General features: G+C 34.4%; 1 protein-coding gene across 1 annotated transcript in view; it reads right to left on the bottom strand.

The window, feature by feature from the left end:
* The window catches only part of LOC100367237 (titin), a 405,512-nt gene that overhangs the window by 18,835 nt on the left and 359,720 nt on the right, over positions 1-26,957 (bottom strand). Inside the window, exons 334-358 of the mRNA XM_085495847.1 lie at positions 23,971-26,829; positions 23,335-23,613; positions 22,565-22,619; positions 21,806-21,966; positions 20,499-20,696; positions 17,572-17,883; positions 15,931-15,973; positions 14,304-14,419; positions 13,790-13,987; positions 12,964-13,249; positions 11,266-11,678; positions 9,479-9,594; positions 8,667-8,810; positions 8,406-8,493; positions 7,850-7,977; positions 6,882-7,204; positions 5,645-5,815; positions 5,019-5,088; positions 4,563-4,655; positions 4,241-4,390; positions 3,407-3,484; positions 2,666-2,857; positions 1,744-1,839; positions 852-960; positions 57-262 (exon numbers count right to left, since the gene is read on the bottom strand). Coding sequence (XP_085351973.1) covers positions 57-262; positions 852-960; positions 1,744-1,839; positions 2,666-2,857; positions 3,407-3,484; positions 4,241-4,390; positions 4,563-4,655; positions 5,019-5,088; positions 5,645-5,815; positions 6,882-7,204; positions 7,850-7,977; positions 8,406-8,493; positions 8,667-8,810; positions 9,479-9,594; positions 11,266-11,678; positions 12,964-13,249; positions 13,790-13,987; positions 14,304-14,419; positions 15,931-15,973; positions 17,572-17,883; positions 20,499-20,696; positions 21,806-21,966; positions 22,565-22,619; positions 23,335-23,613; positions 23,971-26,829 — 6,884 coding nt within the window. The remainder of the gene's footprint in view (positions 1-56; positions 263-851; positions 961-1,743; positions 1,840-2,665; positions 2,858-3,406; positions 3,485-4,240; positions 4,391-4,562; positions 4,656-5,018; positions 5,089-5,644; positions 5,816-6,881; positions 7,205-7,849; positions 7,978-8,405; positions 8,494-8,666; positions 8,811-9,478; positions 9,595-11,265; positions 11,679-12,963; positions 13,250-13,789; positions 13,988-14,303; positions 14,420-15,930; positions 15,974-17,571; positions 17,884-20,498; positions 20,697-21,805; positions 21,967-22,564; positions 22,620-23,334; positions 23,614-23,970; positions 26,830-26,957) is intronic.

The raw sequence follows: 26,957 nt of genomic DNA, 5'->3' as shown, positions 1-26,957 counted from the left end.
GAAGCAAATACAGTAGCATTATATTTTAATGTAACTTTGATATTGAATGACCTTACCTCTACAGGTGGTGCTGGGAATCCAGGGCTTTGTACATTTGATGGTGGACTTGATGGTGGTGGACTCGATGTTGCCAGTGTTGTAGCGACACTAGATGTGCTTTCACTTCTACCTAGTAATGCAGCAAATTTCCTGAGTGGAATTGGACTTGGCTTTCCTGTAAAGCTAGCTTCTGAGCCAGAGCTAACACTGTCAGTTGATTTGCCTACAAAAAGTTGTTATTTTCACATGATTAGCCAACATGTTATAATTGTAATTATTTTCTAGTTAAATTGGGCAACACTGACTTGATTTGTGCAAGTACATACAAATTAGTTGGTTGGTCTTTTCTACATCTTGAAAACTGAAGGACAGTATCATACCTTTTCATCAGAACTTAATGAACCAGTCATTATACAGTGTTATATCAGACATGTTGTCCAATGTACACAACGCACGTAAATATACATTGTTCACATAATATGGGGAAGTTTCGCACAACAACAGTGATGTTTTAAGGTGTATTTTGGTTTAATACAATTTCCTTATTTAATTTGCCTGTAAATGCAAACCTGAATCAGAATAACACCCCTTTAACATAGAAACAATATTTCTATAATACCAAATTTAAACACTCACTTTATTATCATGTTTTCAAAGATACTGAAAATATTTTATTAATAATTAACACAATAAATAAAAAATATTCCATTCATTCTCGACTGTTGGAATTGTGTGTGGCACATTTAACTCAAACAAAATATGTTATTTGAAAAATACTGAAAAAGTACATAACCATTAGTAAATGTTCATACCATATTTTCGTTCTGCACTGGCTTTTATGTCAAGTAGTTCTTGTTGTGTCTTACTAAGGATATCTCGGATCTCTTTCACCCAAGCCTGCTTTACGTAAATTGTTTTAGCCTGGAAAAAACAGAAGTCAGAAGTGAGATTTTACTGCATTAATAATCTGTCATAATTCCCATGAATGTGCACCTGTCCTCAATTGACAGCACATGAAGGTAGCAAGACTTTTAGAAAATCAGGATACTTTCTACCATATCTTTCAATCTGAGGCTACTGAAGTTTGAATCACACATGTCAACTATTTTCTTTCTTGCAGTTGAATACACTTTGAATATGAATTAAACGAGTAGTTGAATTACATAGTTTCTGTGAGTTTAAGAAATATATAAGGTTTATGGCTCCGAAACTGCATTCACTAAAACAAAATGGCCACCAGTCAGCCATTTTGAGTTTGATCTGACAAACAAAGTGACGTGCATTAATGTCCCATAAAGTTCAATAGAAATACAAAGTTTGAATATTTCAATGCATGACTGAGATCCAGATCCGGAATCACAGAAGTGCTTGATTTTGATAAATTATTAACGTTACACAATTCAACCAAGTGTGACACGATGTATGATATATATATATAGATTTATAGGAACAGCATTCAATAAAACAAAATGACCACCAGTCGGCCAGTTTGAAACCTATTCGCAAAACAAACAGATGTGAATCAGAGTCCCATATTGTACAATGTTTGTATAGATGAACAAAATACTGTTTTTGATGATCTTTTAACATTGCAGCTATTCGGTCATAATGAATTGAGTACAAATTGCCATATTACTCAAAACCTGGCAAACCTTATTTTTTTGTATAGGTCACAATAGGATTCATCAGTATATTATGACTTACTTGTAGTGTTACCAGAGATGAAGATGTTGGTTTACCGTACCATAATTCAAATCTCCTGTCATCACTCATTTCATCTGTCATACCAATACCAGGTAACTATGTAAAAATTAATATTAGTAAATGATACACAATATAATCTTAGTTCTGTGGTCACTTTTAACAACCTTTATTTTATTAGCAAAAATACATTACATTTAATATGAACAGTATTCAACACAGTAACTGTTGAAAATGACACTTTTTGTTAATTTTACAAGTCAGGGCAAATAGAACATTTTGAAGCAATGTAAATTAGACTGTGTTGCTTTAGTCAGTTACTTTTGAGAACGTATAGTATCTACAGTTGGGGGTGAATCTCACAAAGCAGATTCTGTGACACATTGTCAATTCTCGAATTGAGCCACATAACTAAGTGAGAATTCTCGAATTGAGCCACATAACTAAGTGAGAATTCTTGAATTGAGCCACATCACTAAGTGAGAATTCTTGAATTGAGCCACCTAACTAAGTGAAAATTATTGAATTGAGCCACAAAATTAGGTGAGAATTCTAGAATTGAGCCACAAAATTAAGTGAGAATTCTCGAATTGAGCCACATAACTAACTGAGAATTCTCGAATTGAGCCACATAACTAAGTAAAAATTCTTGAATTAAGCCACTTAACTATATGAAAATTTTCGAATTGAGCCACAAAATTATATAAAAATTCTCGAATTGAGCCACATAACTAAGTGAGAATTCTTGAACTGAGCAACTATGTGAGAATTCTCAAATTGAGCCACATAACTAAGTGAAAAAATTCTCGAATTGAGCCACATAACTAAGTGAGAATTCTCGAATTGAGCCACATACCTGAACCAAAAATTTTAGAATTCAGCCCATATAACTAACCAAGAATTCTAGAATTGCAAAACTACTCACCATCATATGGTTTTTGCAGATATATCCTGGTGATTCCACTTTACTTTCCTTTTTGATTTTTGTAAATATTATGAGATCATGGAATAGAAATAGCTGTCTATCTTTGCCTTTACTACCTTTACCTTTAGGTCTACCATCCCATACAATAAATTGGTCCATTCGTAGAAGTCTGCCAAGGTCATCAAGATTACCCTATAAAAGTAAAATTATTGTTAAAAATATTGACGTCACTGTGCTCAGTGTATTCTACACACACATATTTTAGATGGCATATGAGTGCAATGATAGATGTAATGTAATGTGCACAGAATGTATAATTGTTCTTTTTTTTTATTCCAACAACATACAAAGTCAGTCATTGCCAATGATATACAAGGAGGGTGATAAAGTGTTTATAATGTTTGATGTAACAAGTGGGAAATCTCTCGCGAGCAAACATGTGCAGGGGTAATAACAAGTGATAGGCACAAGAATGTATTTTTTTTTACATGTGCCACCTCAAACCTAGCTGCAAACTACTGTAAAATACTTTATTTTAGCTGGAATAATGGGAGTACCACAATGCACTTCACTTATTATTCAAAGCACAATTTATATATTTTTTCATCAATTTTTTTTAATCACCACTATACAGGAGCAAACAACAGAGAAGCATTAACTTCTCTGTAACAGCAAGTCTTGAACTGCAGCACAAGATACAGAAATACACATACATATAATGATACTATGTGTTGTACTTACTTGATAACCTTCAATCAGACTGATATGCATTAAATCATTGGCACGTTTAGGAACTTGCATCATTACATTTAAGGCAAGCTGTCAAACAAATAAAAACACAGCATGTCAGTCAAGTATAAAATTGGACACCATCAGCACCATTAATCTCAAACTTGTGTGAAAAATTTCATCCCAGCCCTTAGTGGTGTGAGTCAATTATTTTCAGTTTTGCTTTTACCTCTTTGTCAATTTTTTACACCTTTCACAAAATAAACCTGCTTAATTTTTTAATAATTTTGAACCAAAAGCAACAAAAATACATAAAAAGAGTATAATAAGTTATACCAGAGGTACATTACTTGGGGTTTGCAACTACGGTGATATGATACCAAGATACGGTTTCAATCTCACTCTCGCATAAGAGTTGCAACTCAGAAAATTGCGAATGCGCATGCCTGGATCAAAATAGCTGCTCACGATATGACGGATTACGATAACTATATATTCTGTACATTTTCGATTTATTACATTTTTTCACTATGAATGTGATAATACATGTTATATTGTTTTATTACAAACCGCCTATGTCATGTCAGAAGGTAGTAGCATCAGTCTCGCTATCTACGAGATGAGACTTGAATGAGATCTTGGCATGATGTCACCATACAGTACGATGCGTGTTGCAAACCCCAAGTAATGTACCTCTGGTTACACCCACATTTGGTTGGAAAAATAAGGTACCCAAAGGATTCAAAGACAGATGATTTGAACATTTAACACAGCAAGAAGTGGCAATACATTTTTATTCAACACTAAAATTCAATGTCAGCTTATAATAGTGTTTGAAAAGCTTACCTCCAGATCTGCACAATCTTGTTTGGCTCTTGCCGTGTATTTTACTATTTCTTTTAAAAGTAGTTGATATTTAGTAATTCTCTGCACAGGTTTGATTAAGTAATCTGACAGAGATAATTGTTTGTCACCACCGAGAGCTCTGCCTATATCCTGAAATAAAACAAGATCTCAATTTTTGCCACAAAATAAACTTTTTTCACATTTTGTCAATAATTTTGATATATAGAGTACCAAAATAATCCATAAAAATCATGAACTACAACAAAAATACACAAAATGCTGTACTAAAACTACAAACAAGAAAAAATGGTATGACATTTACCTCAAAGAAGTTCTTGGCAACTTGTGAGGATAGCAGAGCTTCAGATTTTTGTTTGTTTTTACAATACTGCACATACATTTCAAACTTGTGTTGCTACAAGAAGAAAAAAGATTCAATAATTGAGAAATTATAACAATTTGGTGCAAATTAATACAAGTATTATAGTTAATCATTTAATATCATAACAGTTTGACAAGCAAGCCTATGACACATATATACACTTTCACTTGCTGCTGCGTCATAGTAGTTGTAGCACCCTCTATCACTATATTGAGATAACTTTTGTTTATTTAAGTTACTAGTACATGTAATTTGACTGCCTTCCAGAAATACAACACTTATCGGGCTTATGTGTGGTACACACTATGAACATACCAGACAATGAAACTGCTGATTGAAAAAACAAATTGATGAGAGTGAAAAAAAGTTAAAATTAATCATTTTTTAATTACTTACCCATTTAATAAATGTACGTCCCACGCTTGCAGCATCATTATTACAGTTCTCAAGTTCATGGACAAAGTAACTGAAATTGAACAGAAATATCAGTATTTATCTGAAGAATTCATAAATAGAAATTCACAAACAAATGTAAGCTGAAAAGTGTTATGAGAGCCTTCATTAACTGGAAAAATGATGTGAAATTTTAGGATGTTCAAAATATTTTGAAAAGGTTTAAAAAAAATTCAATTTGATCTAGGAATCGCATTTTAATTTGAAACAAAATACACAATGCGGAAAAACAGCCAGAATATATTGTTACGCAGATTGGTAGGTCTAAAATTCACAACAAATTGGCCATGACTCACTGGGTAAATTTCATTCAATGACAGATAGGATTTTGGTGGAATCTCATTTAAGGTCCAAAGCACTTTTGTCAAATTGCCATTCGATAGAGATGAACACACAGCCATGCAACAAGAGAGCACAAAAAACTTTGACTAGAAAAATCAGATTGGGGTTGAATATAAACTTAACATCTAGGTAGAAACTGTGACAATATTTTATTTTTCAAAAGTACAAGAAATATGAGAATTATAATACTGCATTATTTTAAAATTCATGAACACATGAGTACTCACTCTCTATGAAAATCCAGTATTTCTTCGATATTCATAAATAGTGATTCTTTCTTTCCTTGTAAAGAAGATGGAAATGATGGACTGTCTACCGCTTTGGAGTAGTTATCAGCGGCAAATTGTAGATCTTTTACAAACTGTCTTTCTGTAGCTAACAATTCCTCCAAAACATATCTGAGAAAATACATATAACAACAACCTTTATTGATATCGTATCCCTTCTGGGATCTAGATTAGAATACAATAAGGATATAAGGAACAATAAAATACATAAGTAATAATAATAATAAAAAAGAAATAAATAGTAATACTGTGAAAATATTATTATATAAATATTTTTATGGTGTTATTTTGAGGCAGCTGGTAAATTGCTTTTCATGAAATTCTCTCTTTTATTGAAACAGTCGCTGATAAACTTGGCAATTGCTTGGACGGTTTCAGAATTTTTGTTATTGAGAAGTGCTTTCAGATTACCGGATAAGTTTACGTTTTCAAACAAAGCATCTCTTTCAAATTTGTACTGGTTACAATTGAAGAGGAAGTGTTCTTCATCTTCAATTTCATTGGAGTCACAGACAGGGCATGTTCTATTTAAGACATCTATGTTGTGATATCGCCCAACTTCAATCTGAAGTATGTGGGCACTTATCCTCAGTTTAGTCATAGATGATCTGTGGATGGGGTTTTTAATAATTTCAAGGTATTTTTCAAGTGCAAAATCAGTTTTCAGCTGTCTGTAGGTACGAAGTTTATTTTTGTGATTAGTGCCTTTATTGTCATTATGCATTGTTTCTGTGCAGTGTTTCTCAAACATATTTTTTAGTTTTTTTGTAGCTAATGGGATAATACTGGTTTATATATGAAAATTAATATTTTCTACTTGCTTGACAGCTGTAAAACACTATTTTAACAAATCTGACTCAATGTATAAATTAGCATAATCTAAATTTAGCTTAAAATTGCAACAATTTTATTGCAAACATAGACACCTTGAAATTAGCCCGACCTTGACTCTGTAGTTACTGGAATCAATACATTTAGTTTTTTGAGTAACTAAACGTGAAGGCTGGGGTAAAAACAAAGCACAGTTTCAATAAGGTGAAATGATATGCCAATGAATCATAATCTACTTGATACTGAGAGTGGAAAAAAGGTTCTCTGATTGGCTTTCATGTGAGGTCACATGTACTTTATCAGCCAATAGCACAGGATATGCTCAGAATTCAAATGGAAATCTTACCCTCTTTTCTTGATAGCTTCTAATTCTTTACTATCGACCCTCTCCATCCGACTGAACTCCAATTCCACTTCAAAATCGGGAATTTCCCTCGACTTAGGTCTTTCTTTTCTTTCATACTGTTTATGTGTTTTCTTTTCCAAGTAGCTAGCTCTTACCCAACCTTGTTTAGGTGCATGCAATTTGGTTGGTTTGGTTCTGACTAGCCATTTAGTGGCACTGTTAGAGTCAAGTACATCTACATACTGTCCTTCAACTAGTGGGATGTCTTCAGTCTCAGCTGTATCAGGTGTGTAGTCAGCAACAGCCATGTAGATATCAAATGACTGTAATAATAGATAAAAATGCATTCAGACATTAAACCTTTCGTCAAATTTGGGGTCACCCATTTTAAAAACGGGTGTGAGACCCACTTCAATTACATAAGCAATGAGATTGGTGTGTATTTTTTACTACTGGGAACTTTATATTTGAAAGTAGAAAGAATGAAATATCTTTAATGTTATTTTTTGTTTCCATGCATTTAACTTGAGTTTGACAACACATGCTTTTCAGTGAAAACTTATCACAGATCTATGGGTATTGCAAAAGCGAACATTTTCTATTTGAAATATATTTTTTTTATAGAAATGTTTGGCAAAATAGATTAAATAGAAAACAAAATAGTGTATACATTATTTTATCATATCTTTTTATACTAATCTTATTACCATGTTGTATAAATAATTGATGCTTTCTCTGCTTACAATCTTGTTGAACATTTTGTTTTGGATTGAGCGCCCTCTAGTGGCCACCTTCAAGTTTGACCATAAAACATACTCGTACATGATAGGCACACAAGATCAAGGCAAAGTTGGGACACCAGAAACAATAATTTGGCCTTGACTTAGTAATCTGAAGCATCACCGAATCTGTGTTACCATGGGAACAAAATCTATGAAAATATTATGATTGTGTATATTTGTTTTTACCTCTGGTGATATCTTTGAATCTTCTGCTTCGGACGAGTCTGATCCGCTCTCTCTGTTGAAACTTGCTCTTCTAAAGGGTGCTTTGGGTTTTTCCAGAGCTTCTGGAGATGCTGGAACATCGTCTCCAACTAAAGTTTTAATGAAAGGAAAAGCAGACTTATTAATTTGAAGTACACTGAAAATATGATGTTTTAGGACAAATAATTGGTACAGACTTCTCAAATTTTTTTACTGTAAAATACTTTATTTTTGCTTGGAATTAATTTTCGCTGAAGGTATATTTCATTGAAAAATAAAATCCATCGAATATACACTTTTTCCCATCTTTTACATTTAACTTGTCAAAAATAAGTGAAAATAAATTCCATACAGAACACCCAAAAAGTTTTTTAAGCTAAAATTAATTCCGGCTAAAATAAAGTACTGGTATTTTACAGTATGGTTTTAAAATTATAACTTCAAAGAAATATTTGACACTGATGTTCTTTCTAATTTTTTGTTATAAATTATTAACTTTATCAGTGTATAAACACCAAATGTATGAATGTCGCTTTACCTTCAGCAAGTTTTTCTTGTAATATTTCTGTAGCACTTTTTTCCATGATGGGTTGTTTTTGAAGCAAAGAAGACGGAATATATCCAATCTGAAAAACAAAACAAGAACAAAGAATTAATAAGCAATAATAATAATAATGAAATTCTCATATATGCATAACATTATTACCCCTGGTCACAATGACAAACAATGATGATTGTAAATCCCAAGTTATATCACAAATGAACCATAATGCCTCTGTTATTTACTAAGAAAGCTTACCATTTTTAATTCTTTTTTATGTCTAACAAACCATCTATCCGGTACAGCTGAATCCAAGACTTCTACCATATCACCAGGTTTTAACTTTAATCTTCCACTTTCATCCATGTACTCACTGGTTACTTTGTATACACCAAACTGTTCCTGTGATTTTTAATAAACATCATAACTTGATAAGTGAATCTATTAAATGTATTAATGTATTGAATCAGGGATAATTTTCAATTTAAATCAATCTATATCATAATTATTAAATTAATCAAGTAATTCACATCATTGTTCCTATTGTTTAGGTGAGCAGGTCAGAAGAAACCAAGTACAAGTACACTCAATTTTATATCCTGATTTTGTGTGTCTTTATATAAATTACACACACTCAAAAGAAACAAATTTTAGTTCTATATTTCCAGATAATTCAGACTTACAAATCAAGTATTATTTTGTAGATTTACTGTACTATACATTTATAAACACAGAAATCAAACAGAGCCACATTCATAGAAATAAAGCTACAGATGCTGGGGGAGATGATATGAAAATAGGTTTGTGTTTGAGTACCATTATTATTGCATCAGCTGTTATATACACGTATGTAGCCATGGTTACAGTAGACCACGATCCATTACTGATATCTTTTTATCAAATATGCACATACATATTTGTCTGTGTGCCAGCATATAAAACCAGAAGACTTTGTTACACTCGGGCACATTCACGACTTTTGAGGCCACAAGAGAACACCTCCCTTACATATCTTCCCAAATTACCCTTACAGTATATATCCCCTATATTCAGATATTTACAATACTCACCTCTTGAATGATAGGTATTGACTTTAATTTTACTCTTTTGTCTTTATCATCATCACTGGTTCTGGCATCACTGGTTGTTGTGGAATGTTCGGAATCAGTTGCACTGCTGCTCATACCTGTAGCGGGAAAGAACCACAAATTGAGATTCCAGTGGAGGTATAGAAAGTGTTACAGAGTGTGTCACTGTCTTCAAACACATGACACTATTTCATGGCTATATGCCTTGAGATCTATACATGTTTCTCACACTCACCCAACAATCCTGTCACAGGTAATCACACAAATGACTAACATACATGTACATTGTGAAGTTGTAAAACATGAATTTCTTTACATACATTACACATAAAATACACTTAACAAACAGATTCATAGCACAATATTATTAACACTTATTTAAATGAATTTTCCCTACAAAAAAAAATAATAATAAAAAATATGAAATGTTCAGTCCAGTTAAAAACAACATCTTTTCTTGGTCTTTCATATTCATTTGTTTTTATTTTTTCTTTACTTTGCACAACTTGTGAGAAAATACAGTATGGAATTAATCAATGAATTTGTTGACCAAAGTTTGGTATACTGAAAAGCTCCATGTAGTGTTAAAAATTATCCCTATAAGCAGCTTTCATCAATTTCTGGTAAAATTGATTTGTTTTTTCCTTCATAACTACATGATGTGACGTGGCAACACATCAAGATGTGACTATGAATATTACAGCAGTGATTGTATTCCACAATTATTATGATGATAAATTGGCTATTTGTGGAGATTTCTTCCTTGAAAGGCCAAAATACAAAAAACAGGAAAGGCACACAAATGAACAAAGATTATCTTACAACCAAGTCAGCTTTAAGCTAAAACCTACCTTGATTTATGAATTCATAAAGGCTGGCATGTATGATGAAATGTAATGATCATTGTTAGTAATATAATACACAAAACACATGCTGGATGTAAAAAACCTGCTTTTTGCCATTTGTTTACATTGTACATGAATATACATAGATATGAATGTTATTATGCACAGAGACAAGGTACTGGTAAGTATATGTAAATATAACCAGCATCTAATCTTTTGCAGTGACTTTTTACAGTGATCTTTTAAGAGTGACTTATTACCCCAGTCAGTTAGTAGGATGGCGAGCAACGTTGCAAAACACTTTAGTTTTTGCTCAATCTAAGCTTGAAAGCGATGTTTCGCTGACACACCCACAATATAGATCAATTCTGTATTTTACTAGACAAGCATAAGACACAGTTTTACAAAATGATATACCATTATTTTGCCACATATTTCTTCAAATCTATAGCAACAAACAGCATGTTAGATTACAGTGAACCAGACTGAAACTTGCTTTTACACTACCAGTTCACTATGCATCACAGTTCACTGAAAACAACAGTTAGGTACTGGTCCCATGATTCAGATCAGTCCACATTTTTTACAACTGATTAAAATGAGTAAAGCACACACATTTTTTTGCAACCTCTAGTCACAGCACTCACTGTATTTTAAGTTGGTAATACTATTCAAAATATTTTGAATATGTACACTATGAATCATGTTGACCACCCCAATGAAATACATGTAGTGAATAATAAAATGGCAACCTTAATTCTACTGAAGCGAAAACTATAAAAGCGTTCTGCAAAGTTGCAAGCCATCTGCAAACTGACAATCCAAATAATTCTCAAAACTGCTGTAACGGTATAGTAACACTAACAGTTTTAAAAAATATATTGTTTTTAGTCAACACCAACTTTACTTCTGAATAGAACTAACCTTCAACACGCAGCACAGCTGAGCAAGATGCCTGACCATGTGAGTTAGTAGCTTTGCAGAAATACCTGCCTTCATCATCTGAATTAACATTGTTGACAATTAGAACAAAACGTCCTTCAGGTTTGTCTATTTCATAGTGTCCGTTGTGTTCCAGCTCATCTTGGTTCCTGAACCACTGTACCTGTGTATCTGGAGTACCACTAATCATACTCTCAAATCTTGCAGGGTTACCTTGACTTACTTCAATGGATTCAATAGTTTTGATGAATTTTGGAGCTTGATCTGGTAGTGCTAATGTTGGGATAGCTGGTGCCTGGGGTGATTCATCCGGTAATGCTGGTCCCAAAGTTGGTGATATTGGTACCACAGTTGGGACAGTTGATATTACTGTTGGTAGAGAGTGTTCTTGAATTCTGAAAATGTAACAGATCAAAGTTGTTTAATTTTTCAGCGGTTGGCCTAATGTTATCCCAACGGATCGTTTGGATGTGAAAGTGTGTTATTTTCTCCCTGATTTGTTTCTCAACTTAGTTTCAAGCTGTGTTCAAGATGCTTACCCTCATATAGTAAATATCGGTGGAATAATCGCATTTATCATAATATCACTTGTATGACAGCTGACCGTGGCCATTTTTAGGTTCAAATCATTCAGGGGAATCCAGACATGTATCAGGCTGCGTAAAAACGTTCTATGTCCCCTAATGCAATATAGACTCGCCCAGAGTGGACGCGATCACAAGCCGGCACCAGCAAGATTTGAAAGCCAATCGTTTAGTCAAACCCAAGCAGTTCAGTTTTAATAGTACTGTGGACGAATCAAGATAGTGGTGTTTGACCCTATGATAGTCCGAGTCAGCATTTTTTAAATTTCCGAAAACAAACCCACAAAATTTTGATCAAAATGTGCAGGAAATGGTAATTTATTCATCGGTATGTCCAATTGGTTTAACAAAACAGTTTTGGAAACATGTGAAAAATGCAGGTAAAATTATGGCAATCATGGGTTAAGCTTATTCTGAGGTCAAAAACAACCAGAAAAGTTTAGTTTAAATGATAGGAATTGTATAGGCAGGGGTTTCACAAATGCATTTACCGGTAATAGCAGGCCATTATCCTATAACAACAGGCCAAAAAAGATAAAAAGGTTCTAAGCAGTGCGAAGGGCTACAGCGAGACCGACGTAGGCGGTCAAGGGGCAGAAAGTAGACAGCCAATATGGGCTTGTAGCAGGCCATATGGCCGGCTCTTAACGAAACCCCTGATAACAATTTTGTCTGTCACAATTCTTATGAGTAAGCGCAGGGCAATTTAAAATATTTTCTGTATCATGCATCACAGATGGGACCTTCTTCTAGTTCCAAACTGAAGGTCTATTGCAAATACAGAATTTCAGCAACCGCCGCAACATGTATGGGAAATTGACAATTCATAATTATGTTCCCAAGATGGTTTTACAATTTTTAACAACACTTTCATACATGAAGATATTGTATAACTGCAATACAGTGCTTCAAAATATGGAAAGTGACCATATAAATTCTATAGATCTTTCAATATCCACAGTTCACTATTTACAGTTGACAATGAGGTAAAATCAAATTGTTCTCAGGTACTAATGTAAAATAATGTATTCTGTTTTCAAGAAATTTTACTCATTTTATGAAAACTCAAACATGCAAGTTGTTTTTTGTTACTTACTTGCATGGTATTGCAGCAGGAGAAGGTATTGCAGGTTCAATAATTTCTTCCGATATCTGTACACCTCTCTCAGCAACTAACTCTTCCAGTTTAACCAGAAGTTGTTCTTTAACAGCGTCTTCACTTGAAGACCTGACAACTGGAAGTACAATAGGTCTGATGAATTCATCTCCACTTTGTTCTTCACTCAATTCAGCGATAGTTGCCAATGGCTCACATGGTGGTCCTAGCTCAGTTTCTGATAGGCTGAAGTCTCCTTCATCAGTGCTACTTGTAGACTCAGGATCTGCAATAAATTATACATTTATGACTTAAGTTATGCAGAGTAACATTCACTTTGTTCAGAATGCATACCAAATTGGCTTTGTTACACAATTGTACCTCAAACAAAAAAATTGCAATTGTTGTTGAACTGGATCATAAAAAAAAATAATATTTGACCACAAAACTGCAGAAACACATTGTTATTCACCTAAGCTCATACAGAATTACTAGAGTACAGTATATGTACAGTATTATATCAAGATTTGTCTACTCTAGCATCATGTTTATTAGTGGGTGCAGTGAAACTAAATGAGTAACTGGTATTTCTAGAAAAAATTAACAAGAAGGAGCACACACGGGCGAATATTTTTGGAGTAATTTTAGTGTATTTGGTGTACAGACACATTGTCAGCTGGTGTTGCTGGGACGTTTTCACGGAGAAAAATATATTTGAGAAAGATGTTGTACTGAGTAAGAAACATATATCAGTTTCAAACAGAAATCCACCTCGGCAGTTCTGAAAGACACTTGTGGAATTACAGGATCCTAAATAATAACATACCTTCAATGTATAATACTGTTGAGCAATACACAGCACCACTTGCATTAGTAGCAGCACACGTGTATTCTCCTGCATCTTTGTAAATAGTTTTTGGAATCAAAAGTGTCCTTGTACTCCCAATAAGATGTAACTGATAATGACTGTCAAGTCGTAATGGATTACCATTTTTAAACCACACAACTGATGGTCGAGGAGAACCTGAAAAATATACATATTTGGTACGTCACATTTTCATCTAAAGAAACAAAACATAATATGAAGAATTACGACCAAACCAATTCTTTTTATATCGAGTTGTCAATATTTACATGTGAGAGAAAAAAGTATAGCAGGCACCTGATTCAATATTTATGACTTTAAACATAAATAAATGGATATTTTTTACACATACACCACATATTATATACATCTGTGTGTGTAAACAATTTGTTTTTCTATTTATTCTCACTTACAGTTAAAATTATTGATTCAAGTGTCTGACAATAAACCAAACACAGTTTGAAACTTGTTTTACCTTTGACAGTGCAGCTAATTCTAGCTGTTTTCCCAACAATTACACGACTTTCTTTCTTGGGTTTTTCGGTAAATTCTGGTGGTACCTGCTCAGGTACAAGGCGGCCAGGAGTTTCACTGTAGACGAAAACATGCCGAAGACGGGTTAGTTGGTTTTTGAAATTTACCTGGAAGTCAGTATTCCACAACGATCGATCGACCAGTTTTAGCTACAGTTGTAGCATTTCAAAGATTAGACTCCAACACTGACACATATAAGCTTGAGTTATAAACAAACCGAAATGACAATAATGTAATTTTAAAAATGAACGGCAGGAATGTGATTCAAGTTGTTGATCGGCAAAGATCTACGGATATCCATCACACTTTCAAATATGGCCGCCACATTGGCAATGTTGTCTTCGATCCATCAACCAAACTTATCCCACCGAAATAAATTTCTCAAGTTGCTGAACGACCAGTATTGACATTCATTAAAATAAATTAAAAACATACTACAACAATTAAATATTATATAATATAACAATCCTCTGACAAAAAAGAATATGCAATATCTTGGCATACTCTTTACAAACTTCTATTTTGACACAGGGTAGAAGACAGTAGATTGAACAGCCACTAAGACTCTTTAACTCGGAAGAAAAACAACATCAATACTAATTATTAAGTTTAGTAGGAAATTTTTAATCTTATATTTTGATTTCTTAAATAAAGACTGTTGAAACACTAAAATAATTCAGATGGTTACAAAAATAATGAGATCATTCTGAATAGAAACATCGGTTCCCATGAAGCAAAGTCACAAGCCTTGTTTTGAACTTTTTCAGATGCTCATTTGTTTTGTTTCAAAATGAAGTCGCTCAGCTGATTGAGTTGTTTCCAGGGTACACAAAGAAAAAGAAAAGTGACAATTTCTCGATGTAAAGAAAGATGGGAATGAACTAATATGCATATGTATAAAGCAGGTAAAGTACTTCAGCAGAAACTGATATAGTTTGGTTGGATGCTGAACAATTAACATTTACCGGTACTGAAAATCCGGACGACAAATGCAAACAGGCAAGCCCACAGGTAAGTTTTTATTATAGTCTGCTAAACTTTTTTTCATAAATTGTTAAAAAAACACACAACACAAATGAAGATGAAAACGAAGAGATGAGAACTTCTTGGGGACGGGGAAAAAGTGTTTAATGAAAATATTTCGCTTCTGAAAAAGAAAACAGAAAATATCTTGCAAGACTATAGTAAACAAAATGGGTTAGCCATGAAAATTAATTAAGTCTTTACAAATCTGCATGTTTCCAATGCATTGCTAATAATTTGCTGTGCATGTTTTAAGCACTCAAGGAAAATTCTACAAAGCTGTTCTCCTATATTTTTTCTGGCCTTCTGCTCTGGTAAAAGTGGAAAATACTACATGTTGTTTTGCTTAGCAAATTACAACTTCTTTAGCCATTTGGCAAATAAAACAACATTTGTAACATCACACTATATTTTTGTTTCATTCAGTAAAAATACATGTTGACATCTCTGTTAGTATACTATTTTATTGAACCAAAAGTTCACTTCAGTACAGAATAAAACCACATTATAAAGTCAATGAAATTCTATAAAAAATATGAATTTACCTGGTTTCTGTATCTCTTTCTTTTGTTGATGTTTCCTTTGATCCTAAATAAAATATTTATGAAATAAACACTCTGTATTCATATAGACTTAGATGTAAAGTATTACACAGGTACTCATACTGTTTGTTGGGGCACAAAATTATACCACACTCAAGTTATCACAAGAAAAATTATTTGATATCACATTATTCAATGACATAGCAAATAACCTAGAACTGACAGATATTTATGAAGTACATGTAACTTCATTATGAAGTGGGGCAAATACAAAGGATTGCACAGATAATTAGTTTGTATTGCTAACCATGTGCTAGTGTGTAATGGAGCAGAATACATTCCAATACAGAGGTGCAACTTTGTGAATTAAAGCAGGTACTAGTGGATTTCATAAGAACTATTCAACATTTCATTCAGAAGACATTGACAAATTTATTTACAGAGTTTTAGATTTAGTATAAAAAATATGCGTTCCTCCACTGTGTACATCTCATAGTGTGCTTAATGTGTCTTAATGTGGTCTACCCAAATTAAATACCCAAACAAATTTATACGATGACTTTGTGACTCATAAAAATATGATTGTTATTGAAAACTATGTGCTTGCTTAGAAAGCATAAAACACCTGGCATTTTTCATCAAAGTTTGATACATGATGATCATGCTAGCTCCAATCTTTCTATCTAATTATCATAAAACAATTAAGCAAGTTATAAAAATGAATGTCTTTACTGCATATCTTAATGTCTGTATGTCCAGTCTGATTTGTATATACTTGAAATACCAGCATGAATGTGAGTACAAAGTATGAGACAGTTTGAACACTGCACTGATCAATTTTCTGCATGCAAGAATCAATTTCCTGCTGCTGTTCTGCAGAAATATAGTTGCCATTCCGCTTTGTTATAGTGTCCTGTATGGTATTTGTTATTATACACAGGGACACAGATTGGAGAAATTTGCTAGCGGTGTGTTGGACCAGTCTATATTCTGGACTGGTAATTAACAGAATCTTTTGTATACTTGTGTACCAGGCAATCATATTCTAGTTATCTTTCACCAAACAATCAATATGTGCTTATCAAGTTTCAGACCAATAATCGATAAACAAATTATTAGAACATAATTGCAAGATACTAGTAAACAACAAACTGGGTTGACCAGTTCCTGGCTAATTTTTTTTGACATGTTATTTACAGTATTCAGCTTCATACTTATGAATGATAACATACACTATGACCAAATTACCCCCCCTTTCTTGCTGCCAGCATCAGCGACAAAAGACTGGAATCAAGTCTACTGTATGCATGATCATTCTGATATTATGCGTCATGTCAATTGAAATATGCCAGACATGAAGAAGAGAGAACTCATGCTGTTGTTGCTCAGTATTGTTCCATCAACAGTTGAAAATGATATTAAAATTTACAATGTGTATTGATAGAAACAAATAGTTGAAGCAGCATAGTAAAAATATACTAAATGATTCCACGCTACTGAAAATTAACGACAATAAAATCTAGTGTAAATCCCTCTTTCCCATTTGTTGCATATAGTTTATATCATATAAGTATATATTATGGATGTCATACAAAATTGTGGTTTTGTGTGAAAATCAATTTAGCAACAAAGTTAGCAACCTACCTTGCACAGTCAGCATACAGGAGCATGACGATCTACCAGCAGTGTTACTAGCAAAACAGGAATACTCTCCAGCATGTGTTTTATTGGCCGATACCACTATCAAAGAACACACACCCTCATCTGTTGTTTCCATAATATAATTGTCACCTTCATGGATTCCGATACCATTGTGAAACCAAATAATTTCTGGTTCTGGGTTTGCTGCAACTTGACAATCAAAGCGAGCGGCATTCTTTTCTATCACTGTTACATTGTTTAGCGGTAACACGAAAGTTGGCGGGATGTAGCTGGCTCTATTTTCAGTATTGGAACCTGTAATAAATAATATTAATACTTTATTATGCCATAATGATATAAAAAAGTCAATTTAGTCTGAGTTATAATGAATTTAAAGAATAAAAAAGGAAAAACAAGATAATCAAAAAGAAAATGTTACTGAGACTGCGACATCAAATTAAAAACAGCGAGCAAAAAATGTACTTTATACACATTGTATATGTTGCATGGGACCCATATCAAACACATAGCCTGCTGACACCATTGTATACCAGTCCTTTATGCTATCCATGAAGGCATTCAGCAGGCGGTGTGTTTAAATTGAATAATATTAGACGGCAAACACAACTAATGCTTACCTTGTTGCATACTATAACACCAGTTAACAAAACATGGCCTTGTATTGATGTCTGAACCATTAGTTCACCATGCAATAAGGATACATTGTTGTGTATATCTAAACAATGTTTTACTAAGCTTTATTGTGTTTGCAAGGAAATATGAGAATGTCTTGAATGGTATGAGTGGACTGTAAGAATATCATAAATAACTGTGGTAAATATTATCAAAGTAATTGATATCAGGACTTCTGTAAAATACAGCCATTTGATACTAAAATTCTCCATGCTATTAGAAACACTTGATGGCACAATAGCTAAGGGTCTTGATAAACGTTGAATAAATAAAAATATTTATAGATTACAAATGGCTGTTGAAATACAGATATTGTAAAATGAAATGAATATTCATGAGTTAGTTCAGCATTATCCAATCAGCAACAGTCACTAAAATGATGTGTCATTTGGTGATTGTCAGTGTTGAGCTTTTGAGTCTATCACAGCTGTGAAATTTGAATTTTACTGGGAACTAGGCAATTGTATTTGTCATTGAGTTGATAAATTTGGCTGAGTGACATACATGTGATGAACTTTCACATAGTTTGGAAGCCTTCTGATAATTTAGAAATTAAATGATGGGCTAATTTTTAATTTTAATTGCCTGCTAAAACTTTAAAAAACAAAGTAAAAATTATTTACACCACAGAGGGCACTCACAATTCACTTGACCTTTAACCATATTATGGAAGGTAACCACTAAGGCACATCTTGAATTTTCAAGGTGAATGTTCCGGCGCATCGTCCGCCTGCACGGTGTTGTTTCGTTCGGATATTCCTCCCTCTACAACACCGTGCGGTAATTCTATTCATAACCGTGTATGTCACGTGGTTGCGCGATAGAAAGTTTACCGACCAATAGAAAGCTTTGTTACAATGACTGCCAGAAACGGCTGGAGCTTTGCATTCCTGATGTCTTCGGCTTCATTTCTGCCGATATATGTTGCAGTGACATCATGAACTTTGAGGTATAACACCTACTCTTCTATAGTACCCAACAATGGTGACAACACTATTACCACGCTCGACAGTCGCAAGGCCGGTAAAGCATAATAACATAAGGATTTACTATTTCCAGTGCGACTAAAAACGAGCACATCAGACACGGCACTAAGTATAGTTTGAATAGCTTTAAGTCTGAATATCAGTGAGTTGCATGATGTATGGATATCGTCGCTGTATTGCCTTGACATCCAAGCCAACACAGCTTCCACTGTGCGCAGCGAAATTTATTCTCGAGTCAGACATTTTCACCGCCTGGCAATCATCATGGTGAAAACAAAGTCCGATAAATTCTAAGAAAACGGTGTTTTGGGATGGTCGTTGACACCTCTGAACAGTGTAACAAGATTACCCCTACATATGCAACATATTTAAATTTGGTTGTTTAGGATTTCTTCAAAGTTAAGGTCGTGCTGTTTTCTCAAATTTAGTCGTTTTCACCGGCTTTTCGACCGGTACTTCACAGCAGCTCGCGCAGAGCCCATAGAAATACATGGCAGAGTGGAGCGCGTGGGGCATCTCGTGATGAATTTGATAGCTTGGCCAAGCGCGTTGAAGAAAGAAGCAATATGATTGGCTGTTGGTAAATTGATTCTAAACTGTGAGGGCATTGTCACATACACATATTCCTAATGAAATACTTCAAGGTGATAGCGGAGTGCTTCGCCGGAACCATCTTGAATTTTCAAGGTGAATATGTTGCATATGCAACATATATCGGCAGAAATGAAGCCGAAGACATCAGGAATGCAAAGCTCCAGCCGTTTCTGGCAGTCATTGTAACAAAGCTTTCTATTGGTCGGTAAACTTTCTATCGCGCAACCACGTGACATACACGGTTATGAATAGAATTACCGCACGGTGTTGTAGAGGGAGGAATATCCGAACGAAACAACACCGTGCAGGCGGACGATGCTAAGGCATCATTAGTGTAATTTCAATTGAATGACAAATCTGAATTCTAAAACTTTAACAACAAAAACAAAGTAAAAATGATTTACACCACAGAGGACACTCACAATTCACTTGACCCTCAACCATATTATGGGAGGTAACCGCTTCGGCAGCATTAGTGTGATTTCAATTGAATGACAAATCTGAATTCTAAAACTTCAACAACAAAAACAAGAGGGCACTAATGTGCTTATTACTTACTGCTGAAAAAAGTCTGAGTGGTTCCTTTGCACTAACACACATACTGGCCTGAAACAATCATTTTTTTTTCATACCCACAGAATTACAAATTTGACTTACTTTCTACCATTAGATCTCCAGCACAGTAAACTTGTCCCTCAGCATTAGATGCTGTGATAATATATTCTCCTATGTCATCGTCATTACAATCAGCTATTTCCAGAGTGTATATGTCCACATCACGGTATATCCTATAGCGACCTTCATTGATGAGTTTCTTACCACCAAAAAACCATGTCACCACAGGTTTTGGTATCCCTGTAAAACGATCAGGAATTAGTTTTATCTGATGCAGTGAGAATCATTCCTTCCTAAAAAATGTTGCTTTTTATCAATATTTTAATGTATGGCCAAAACTCAGGAACATCCATGACCATTTCTTTTACATGCTTTTTACTGAATTTGTTCAAATTTCATAAAAAAACAAAACATAATGGCACATCAATTTATTGTTTGATCTGATCCAGTTTGGCTGACTGATGGCCATGTTGGACATAGAATCCATATTATTTACCATTGCCTAACATTGATACTGTACATCGATACATGACTATCTGGTTGTAATTTTTCTGAGTATGTGCTCTTTTATGGACTTATATGATGCCTTTCCGATCATATAGACACAATCTAGTTACGTCAGTTTTACAAATTGGTAATAGGTACGTGATACGTGAGGAAGATCCAATTGTGTTTAAATGTCAATCAAGCACATCCTTTGGCCTTATAGAACACAAAGGATGCTTAGAAACATATGATTGCATAAACAAGGATAAGGGAGATTGATGCCATAATAAAAAAAAAATGCATGTAATACATGCTTATAGTGAGTAACCAAGGTCACTACCAACCAGCCCAAGATAACCAGTTTCACCGACTCACTTATTTGTATTGACGGTAGTATTTCTAGAACTGTATATTTGGTGGTAAAAAGGTTAATAGAAGCCACAGCTTCTAATACAGATCTAATTAGTAATATCTAATAGGGATTTAATTTACTTTTCCACTGAGTGCCACATACATCATTCAAACAACATTGTGACTAACAGTGTGGCAGCAGGTAATTTCAAAACTCCAACAAGCAATATGTTGCTGTTGCCAAATAGTCAGTTAGAAAATGTACTTCCAATACTTAATATGTGAGTCTATGATAAAAAATACTATGAGAAAGAGCTGATCATCATTATATATCATTTGGTACACTGTGTGAAATTTAGAAAGAACATAAAACAGTGTGAAGATGACCACACAATGTCAGACTAGCAACTGTCTCCTAAAATGTTGATTGTGGAAAGATAAATTATGGTCACATCTATGGCCCAATATAACCCATTCTGTTGAGAACACCAAGGAGTATGTGATTATTATACCTGTTACTCCACACATGAATTTAGCAGTTTTTCTTTTTTCAACAACAAGACTTTGTAGTTTCATTGTAAGTTCTGGAGGTGTAACTTCTTCCACTCCAATCTGTACCAATGGTACAGGCATTGACAATGCTCTGACATATTCCTCTACTGAGGAATCTTGACTGCAATTAAAAGGAAATAGGAAAGTTTGATAATTTATGTACTAGTATGCAACAACACATGCATAAATATGCAAATAATGTTTTGATGCTTTGCTGAGTGAAAAAGTCCAAATAAAAATCATGGAAACAAGAACTTGTTTCAATGTGATTTGATCTCATTGTAGTTTGAATCCGACTTTGCGATCATTTTAGGTTGGAAAATGAGTAAAACGCAGATTCGCAATTTGGGAACCACAAAATTTTAATTTAATACAGCAAAGAATAATTTAGCAAAGAAAATCCTGTGTTGATCTAAGTTCCTTTTGAAACTCCAGATATTGAAAAAACAAGCTGAGAACAACAATAAGTTTTTCAGAGCAAGAACAACTCAAGAGATATGATATCTTTTTCAACAGTGATAACATTTTATAACTCCCAGGCTCAAATACATGATACTAGTTTTGACCAGTTCAATCTGATTTTAACAAGTCAGATTGCAATGTACATGCTGTTCGCTAAAGTCACAGAACCCAAATGACATTTCAACTGCTACTAAATCTGCCTTGCAAAATTAATATGGTTTACAAACGATGCAAAACTGGGTGAAAAATTAATCTACCTTGGCACACTTTCTTCTGCAGATGGTGCAGTTTCATATTCAGAAGATGCTGATCCTGCAAATTAAAGAAAAGTGACATTAACATCATTTACTGAATAAGCAGAAAGAGGGTGCTGAGTTTTTGAATAAATTACCTAAGAATATTAGTATATTGAATAGAATGGGCATAAATTAAAAATAATTTGTACAAGCATGTTCTGGATTTTTTAATCTAGGGTCGAAAATTATGAGTTGTAATGTAATTCCTAAAATACGTAGTCAAATAGCACAAAATAACGCCATAGTTTGACAACTGTAGCCGTTTAATTAAAGGGGCAGTCAAACCAAACAACATAATGCTCCTTAAAGAAAGACCTCCACAAATGTAGAAGAATGCAATTTACAGTTTTTTTATATCACTTATAAATGATATCATACTTTACCCATAATCCTTTGCTGAAGAATCAAGATGGTGGACTACATAAATTAATGAAAAGTTAAATATCTAGAGACTGAAAAGTGATATGAAAAAGCTGTAAATTGCATGTTCTTACATTTTCTGAGCTCTTTCATCTGAGAGTAGTGTGTTGTTAGACTTGACTTTGTATTTATAAACATTTTCATCTCGGGGGTTAAAACTGATAAAGTTGATTACCCAGAAAAAAATGTATGTTCTGCCCAATAATGCATGCAAGGATCCATTACTAAAAACAACAACTTGAGATTGAAATATTATTTAATAAATTTTTAACCCAACAAAAAGCTGAAATGAATAATTTTTTACTACTCACCTTCTATAACAAGTTCAGCTGCAGTTGTAGCAGTTCCAGCCTTATTTGTAGCTTTACAGATATAAGTACCATCATCCTCTCCTGTCACATTGTGAATGACCAAAACACACTTCTCCTTATCTTCAGCAAATACATAGTGTTTATTACTTTCAGTTATTGCAACTCCATTTTTCATCCATTCTATATCTGGAGTTGGTATTCCTTGGACATGACATTCTAATTGTATGGTGGTTCCTTCAATAATTTCATGGTCAGAAAGTTGTCTTGTAAACTTAGGAGCTGTAAAATCAAGTATAATTAAATTCAACATTTTTAAAAGTAAATATCAGCCTCTAGTTTCTGAGTGTACTAAGTTCTAAAAAAGAACATGATCCACCACTAGAAGAGCTATTTATATTTTTCTTGAGTGCAATACAACAAAAATACAATTTCTTGGATCATTATTTGAATAAAATCCAAAGATGACAAAGCTTTGGATTAAAGATTATCTTTGAGCATGAAACATGTCTTCAAGTCCAAGTAGAGCATGTAGTCCTGAACGTTTTGAGGAACCTTGAATACTTTTGTCTCTGACTTTGGACCCTCTAAATTAAATTTGCAAACTTGGCCAAAAACATTTTATCATTAATTCCTCACCTTGAATACTTTTGGCTCTGACATTGAATCCTCTAAAGGCTGACTGAATTTTCACCACAGCCTTTTCTACTTCAGGATCTTCCAAATCAACTTCAAATTCTAGAGACTTTGAAACATCTTCTACATGTACTTCAGGAACTACACTACTTTGCACAGATAATTGCTCAACAGCAATTTCTTCAGATGGTGTTCTCTTTCCCTCATAAACAATAACCCTTGGCAGAGGAGCTGCCATCTCAAAAACCTCTTCATCATCTCTTTGGACAGCCTCAATTTGCTCAACATATGGTGGTGCTTTGATTGAAGACATTTCGATTGGGATCACTAGAAGCATCTCTTCTCCATGTTGCTGAGCACCTGCCTTGGTTGTATTTAATTCAGTCTGTAACCCTTCCGCAGTTTCACTGGACATAACCAAACTTAATTCTTCTGAAGTAGTCTCAGATGATTCAACCTTCTCAGTTTCAGCTCCCGATATTTGTATATCCCTTGTAACTTCAGAAGGTGTTACTACAACAAGTTCTTTACTTGTTTCAGTCTTCTGTAATTTAGTAGCCTGGTGCTTAGCATCATGTATGCCTTCCACATATTCACTTGGGGTGACTAGTTTCATTTCTGCAGGGGTGGCTTCTGCTGGAGTTAACTTCTTTGATTCAACTGAAATCCCCATATCTGCAGCTGATTCTGAGGGTATGACAACCACAAGTTCTTGTCCTGTGACAGCCTGTCTCACTTTCATTGTTCCAGGTAAGGCACCATCTTGAAGCTCTGCAACTTCACTTGGCACAGTCAGTTTATACTCAGATGTTAAGGTTTGATGAGCACAAGCTTGTCCAAGTTCTTGAGATACTGATATGCCTTCAACTGTCTCAAAAGGTGTAACTATCGTCAATTCATCTCCTGTGGCAGACTGCCTTACTTTCGCGGCTTCTGGCTTTTGGTCATAACACACACTCTCTGTTACTTCAGTTGGTACAATCAATCCCAGTTCACTAGGAATCGATTTCAGTGAACCTCGTTTTTGTTTTTCGCCAGAAGCAACAGTGATACTTTCAGCTTCTTCTGAAGGAATTGTCAACTCAAGTTCTTGACAAAAATCAGTCTTTTGAGGATGCGCAGATTCAGATAGTTCTGCTGTTGGTAAACTCTCTACAAATTCTGAAAGTGCAGCAACTTCCAGTTGGACAGATTGTCTCGGTTCAGCCTTCGGTTTGATCTTTTGTGCCTCTGATGTCAAACTTATATCCTCAGTAATCTCAGTTGGAGCAACAACTACAAGTTCTTCGGCTTGCATTTTTAAGTGTTCTAAACTGGTTGATTTTTGTTTTTCCATTCCCTCAACAAATTCAACAGGAGTTACAACTGCCCTCTCATCAGCCATTACAGATTTGTGTTTTTTGGCAATTTCTTTTTCCATGTGAGCAGAACTCTGGCTTCCAACCATTTCTATTGGAGCTGCCATCATCACTGGTTCAGCAGTAACATGTTGATCTTTTATTTTATGTAAGGGCAGTTCTATTGAAATGTTCTCTGCAAACTCTGAAGAAGCAGTTACTACAATTTCCTCTGCTGCAACACTGGACATTCGTCGCATTGGCTTACTTTCATCTGTAGATAAACGTTCCACTGATTCTGAACCAATTGTCAGTTTAGCCTTTTCTTGTTTTGAGGATAAACTAGTTGGTAACTCTTTAGCTACTTCTGTTGTTTCTACAATATCAAACTCCTCTGCTTTTACCCTGGCATGTTCTTGTGCTTCTGGGCGTTTAGATGTTAAATGTGCAGAAACTTCAGTTAATTCAGCTACTTCAAGTTCCTCTGCTGTAAATTGAGCTGATGCTTTTCTAGCAGTTGGCCCAGGCTGCAAACCCAAAATCAACTCAGCTGGTTCCAATATTTCCAATTCTTCAGCTTTATGAGCTTCAATACTAGTTTGTTGACTACCTATAGGAGTTTCAAAGAATTGTTCAGTTTCTTCTGCAGGAGCAACAAAAGCAAGCTCTTCTGCTTCATGTTGAACACTAGCCCTGTGTTTCATGCTAGGCAACACCTGGCATGTGATTTCATCTGTGCTTTCCAATGGTGTAATAATCCCCAGTTCCTGCACATTGGTTGGTACTGCTGTGATGTATTGGCTTTTAGGTACCCTGGATTCCCTTTCCTCAACTTCTTCAATATGAATTTTTGTTTGTTCAGTATCAGCATGAAATAACTTTTGTTGTTTTGTTTCTAATATTTGTGGTTTTTCTTCCTTAGCTCTGGCTGTTACAAATTGTTGGCCAGGGTATTCTGATAACTGCAATTTCTGAGGCCTGTGAAAACTTGTGAACAATCCTTCAGTAGTTTCTGTTGGCATAACAACAGACTTCTCTTCAGCTACAAACTGGAAAGGCAATACTTCTCGTCGAGATGGGTAGGAAATGGAAGCAATCTTCACTGTTTCAATTGGTGTAACCAGAGTCAATTCATCACCAACAAATCGTCGACCGGATTTTACCCCAATTGGCTCTTTTGTTTTTATATCAGTTGTAATTTCTGTTGGTTGTAGAATTGTCATTTCAGGTGTATAAACAGCAGGCTTACTAGCTCTGGTCTTGAAATCTGTTGAAGATGAATCCTTGCCTTTAGATTTTGTAGATTTTGTTTTCAGTTGTTCTGTTTTTTCAAATTGGTTTTCCAAATTCTCACTTATAGCTTCCTGGAATTCAATAGTCCTTTCCTGCGCATGTTGTATTTTCTTTGGTGCTTTCTTTTTGACTTCCTCCACAGGCGGAGAACGTTCTGTAAATAGTGATTTGTCTTTTCCAGCTTTCTTGAACTGATCAAAAACATCTTTTTTCCTGAGTTTTTCAGTTTCTTCTGTATTGAAATCAATATGAAACTTACTGTTAAAAATTGGTTCAAGTTCAACATTTACATGCCTAGGATGTGCTACTGTTACTTCACTTATTGTTAGTTCACTGTGATAAGGCTTAAAAGAAAGTTCT

This window comes from Saccoglossus kowalevskii, chromosome 22 (assembly GCF_978046115.1).
Source record: "Saccoglossus kowalevskii chromosome 22, keSacKowa6.1, whole genome shotgun sequence".
NCBI lineage: Eukaryota > Metazoa > Hemichordata > Enteropneusta > Harrimaniidae > Saccoglossus > Saccoglossus kowalevskii.
This window is presented reverse-complemented; position numbering and strand designations above follow the sequence as displayed.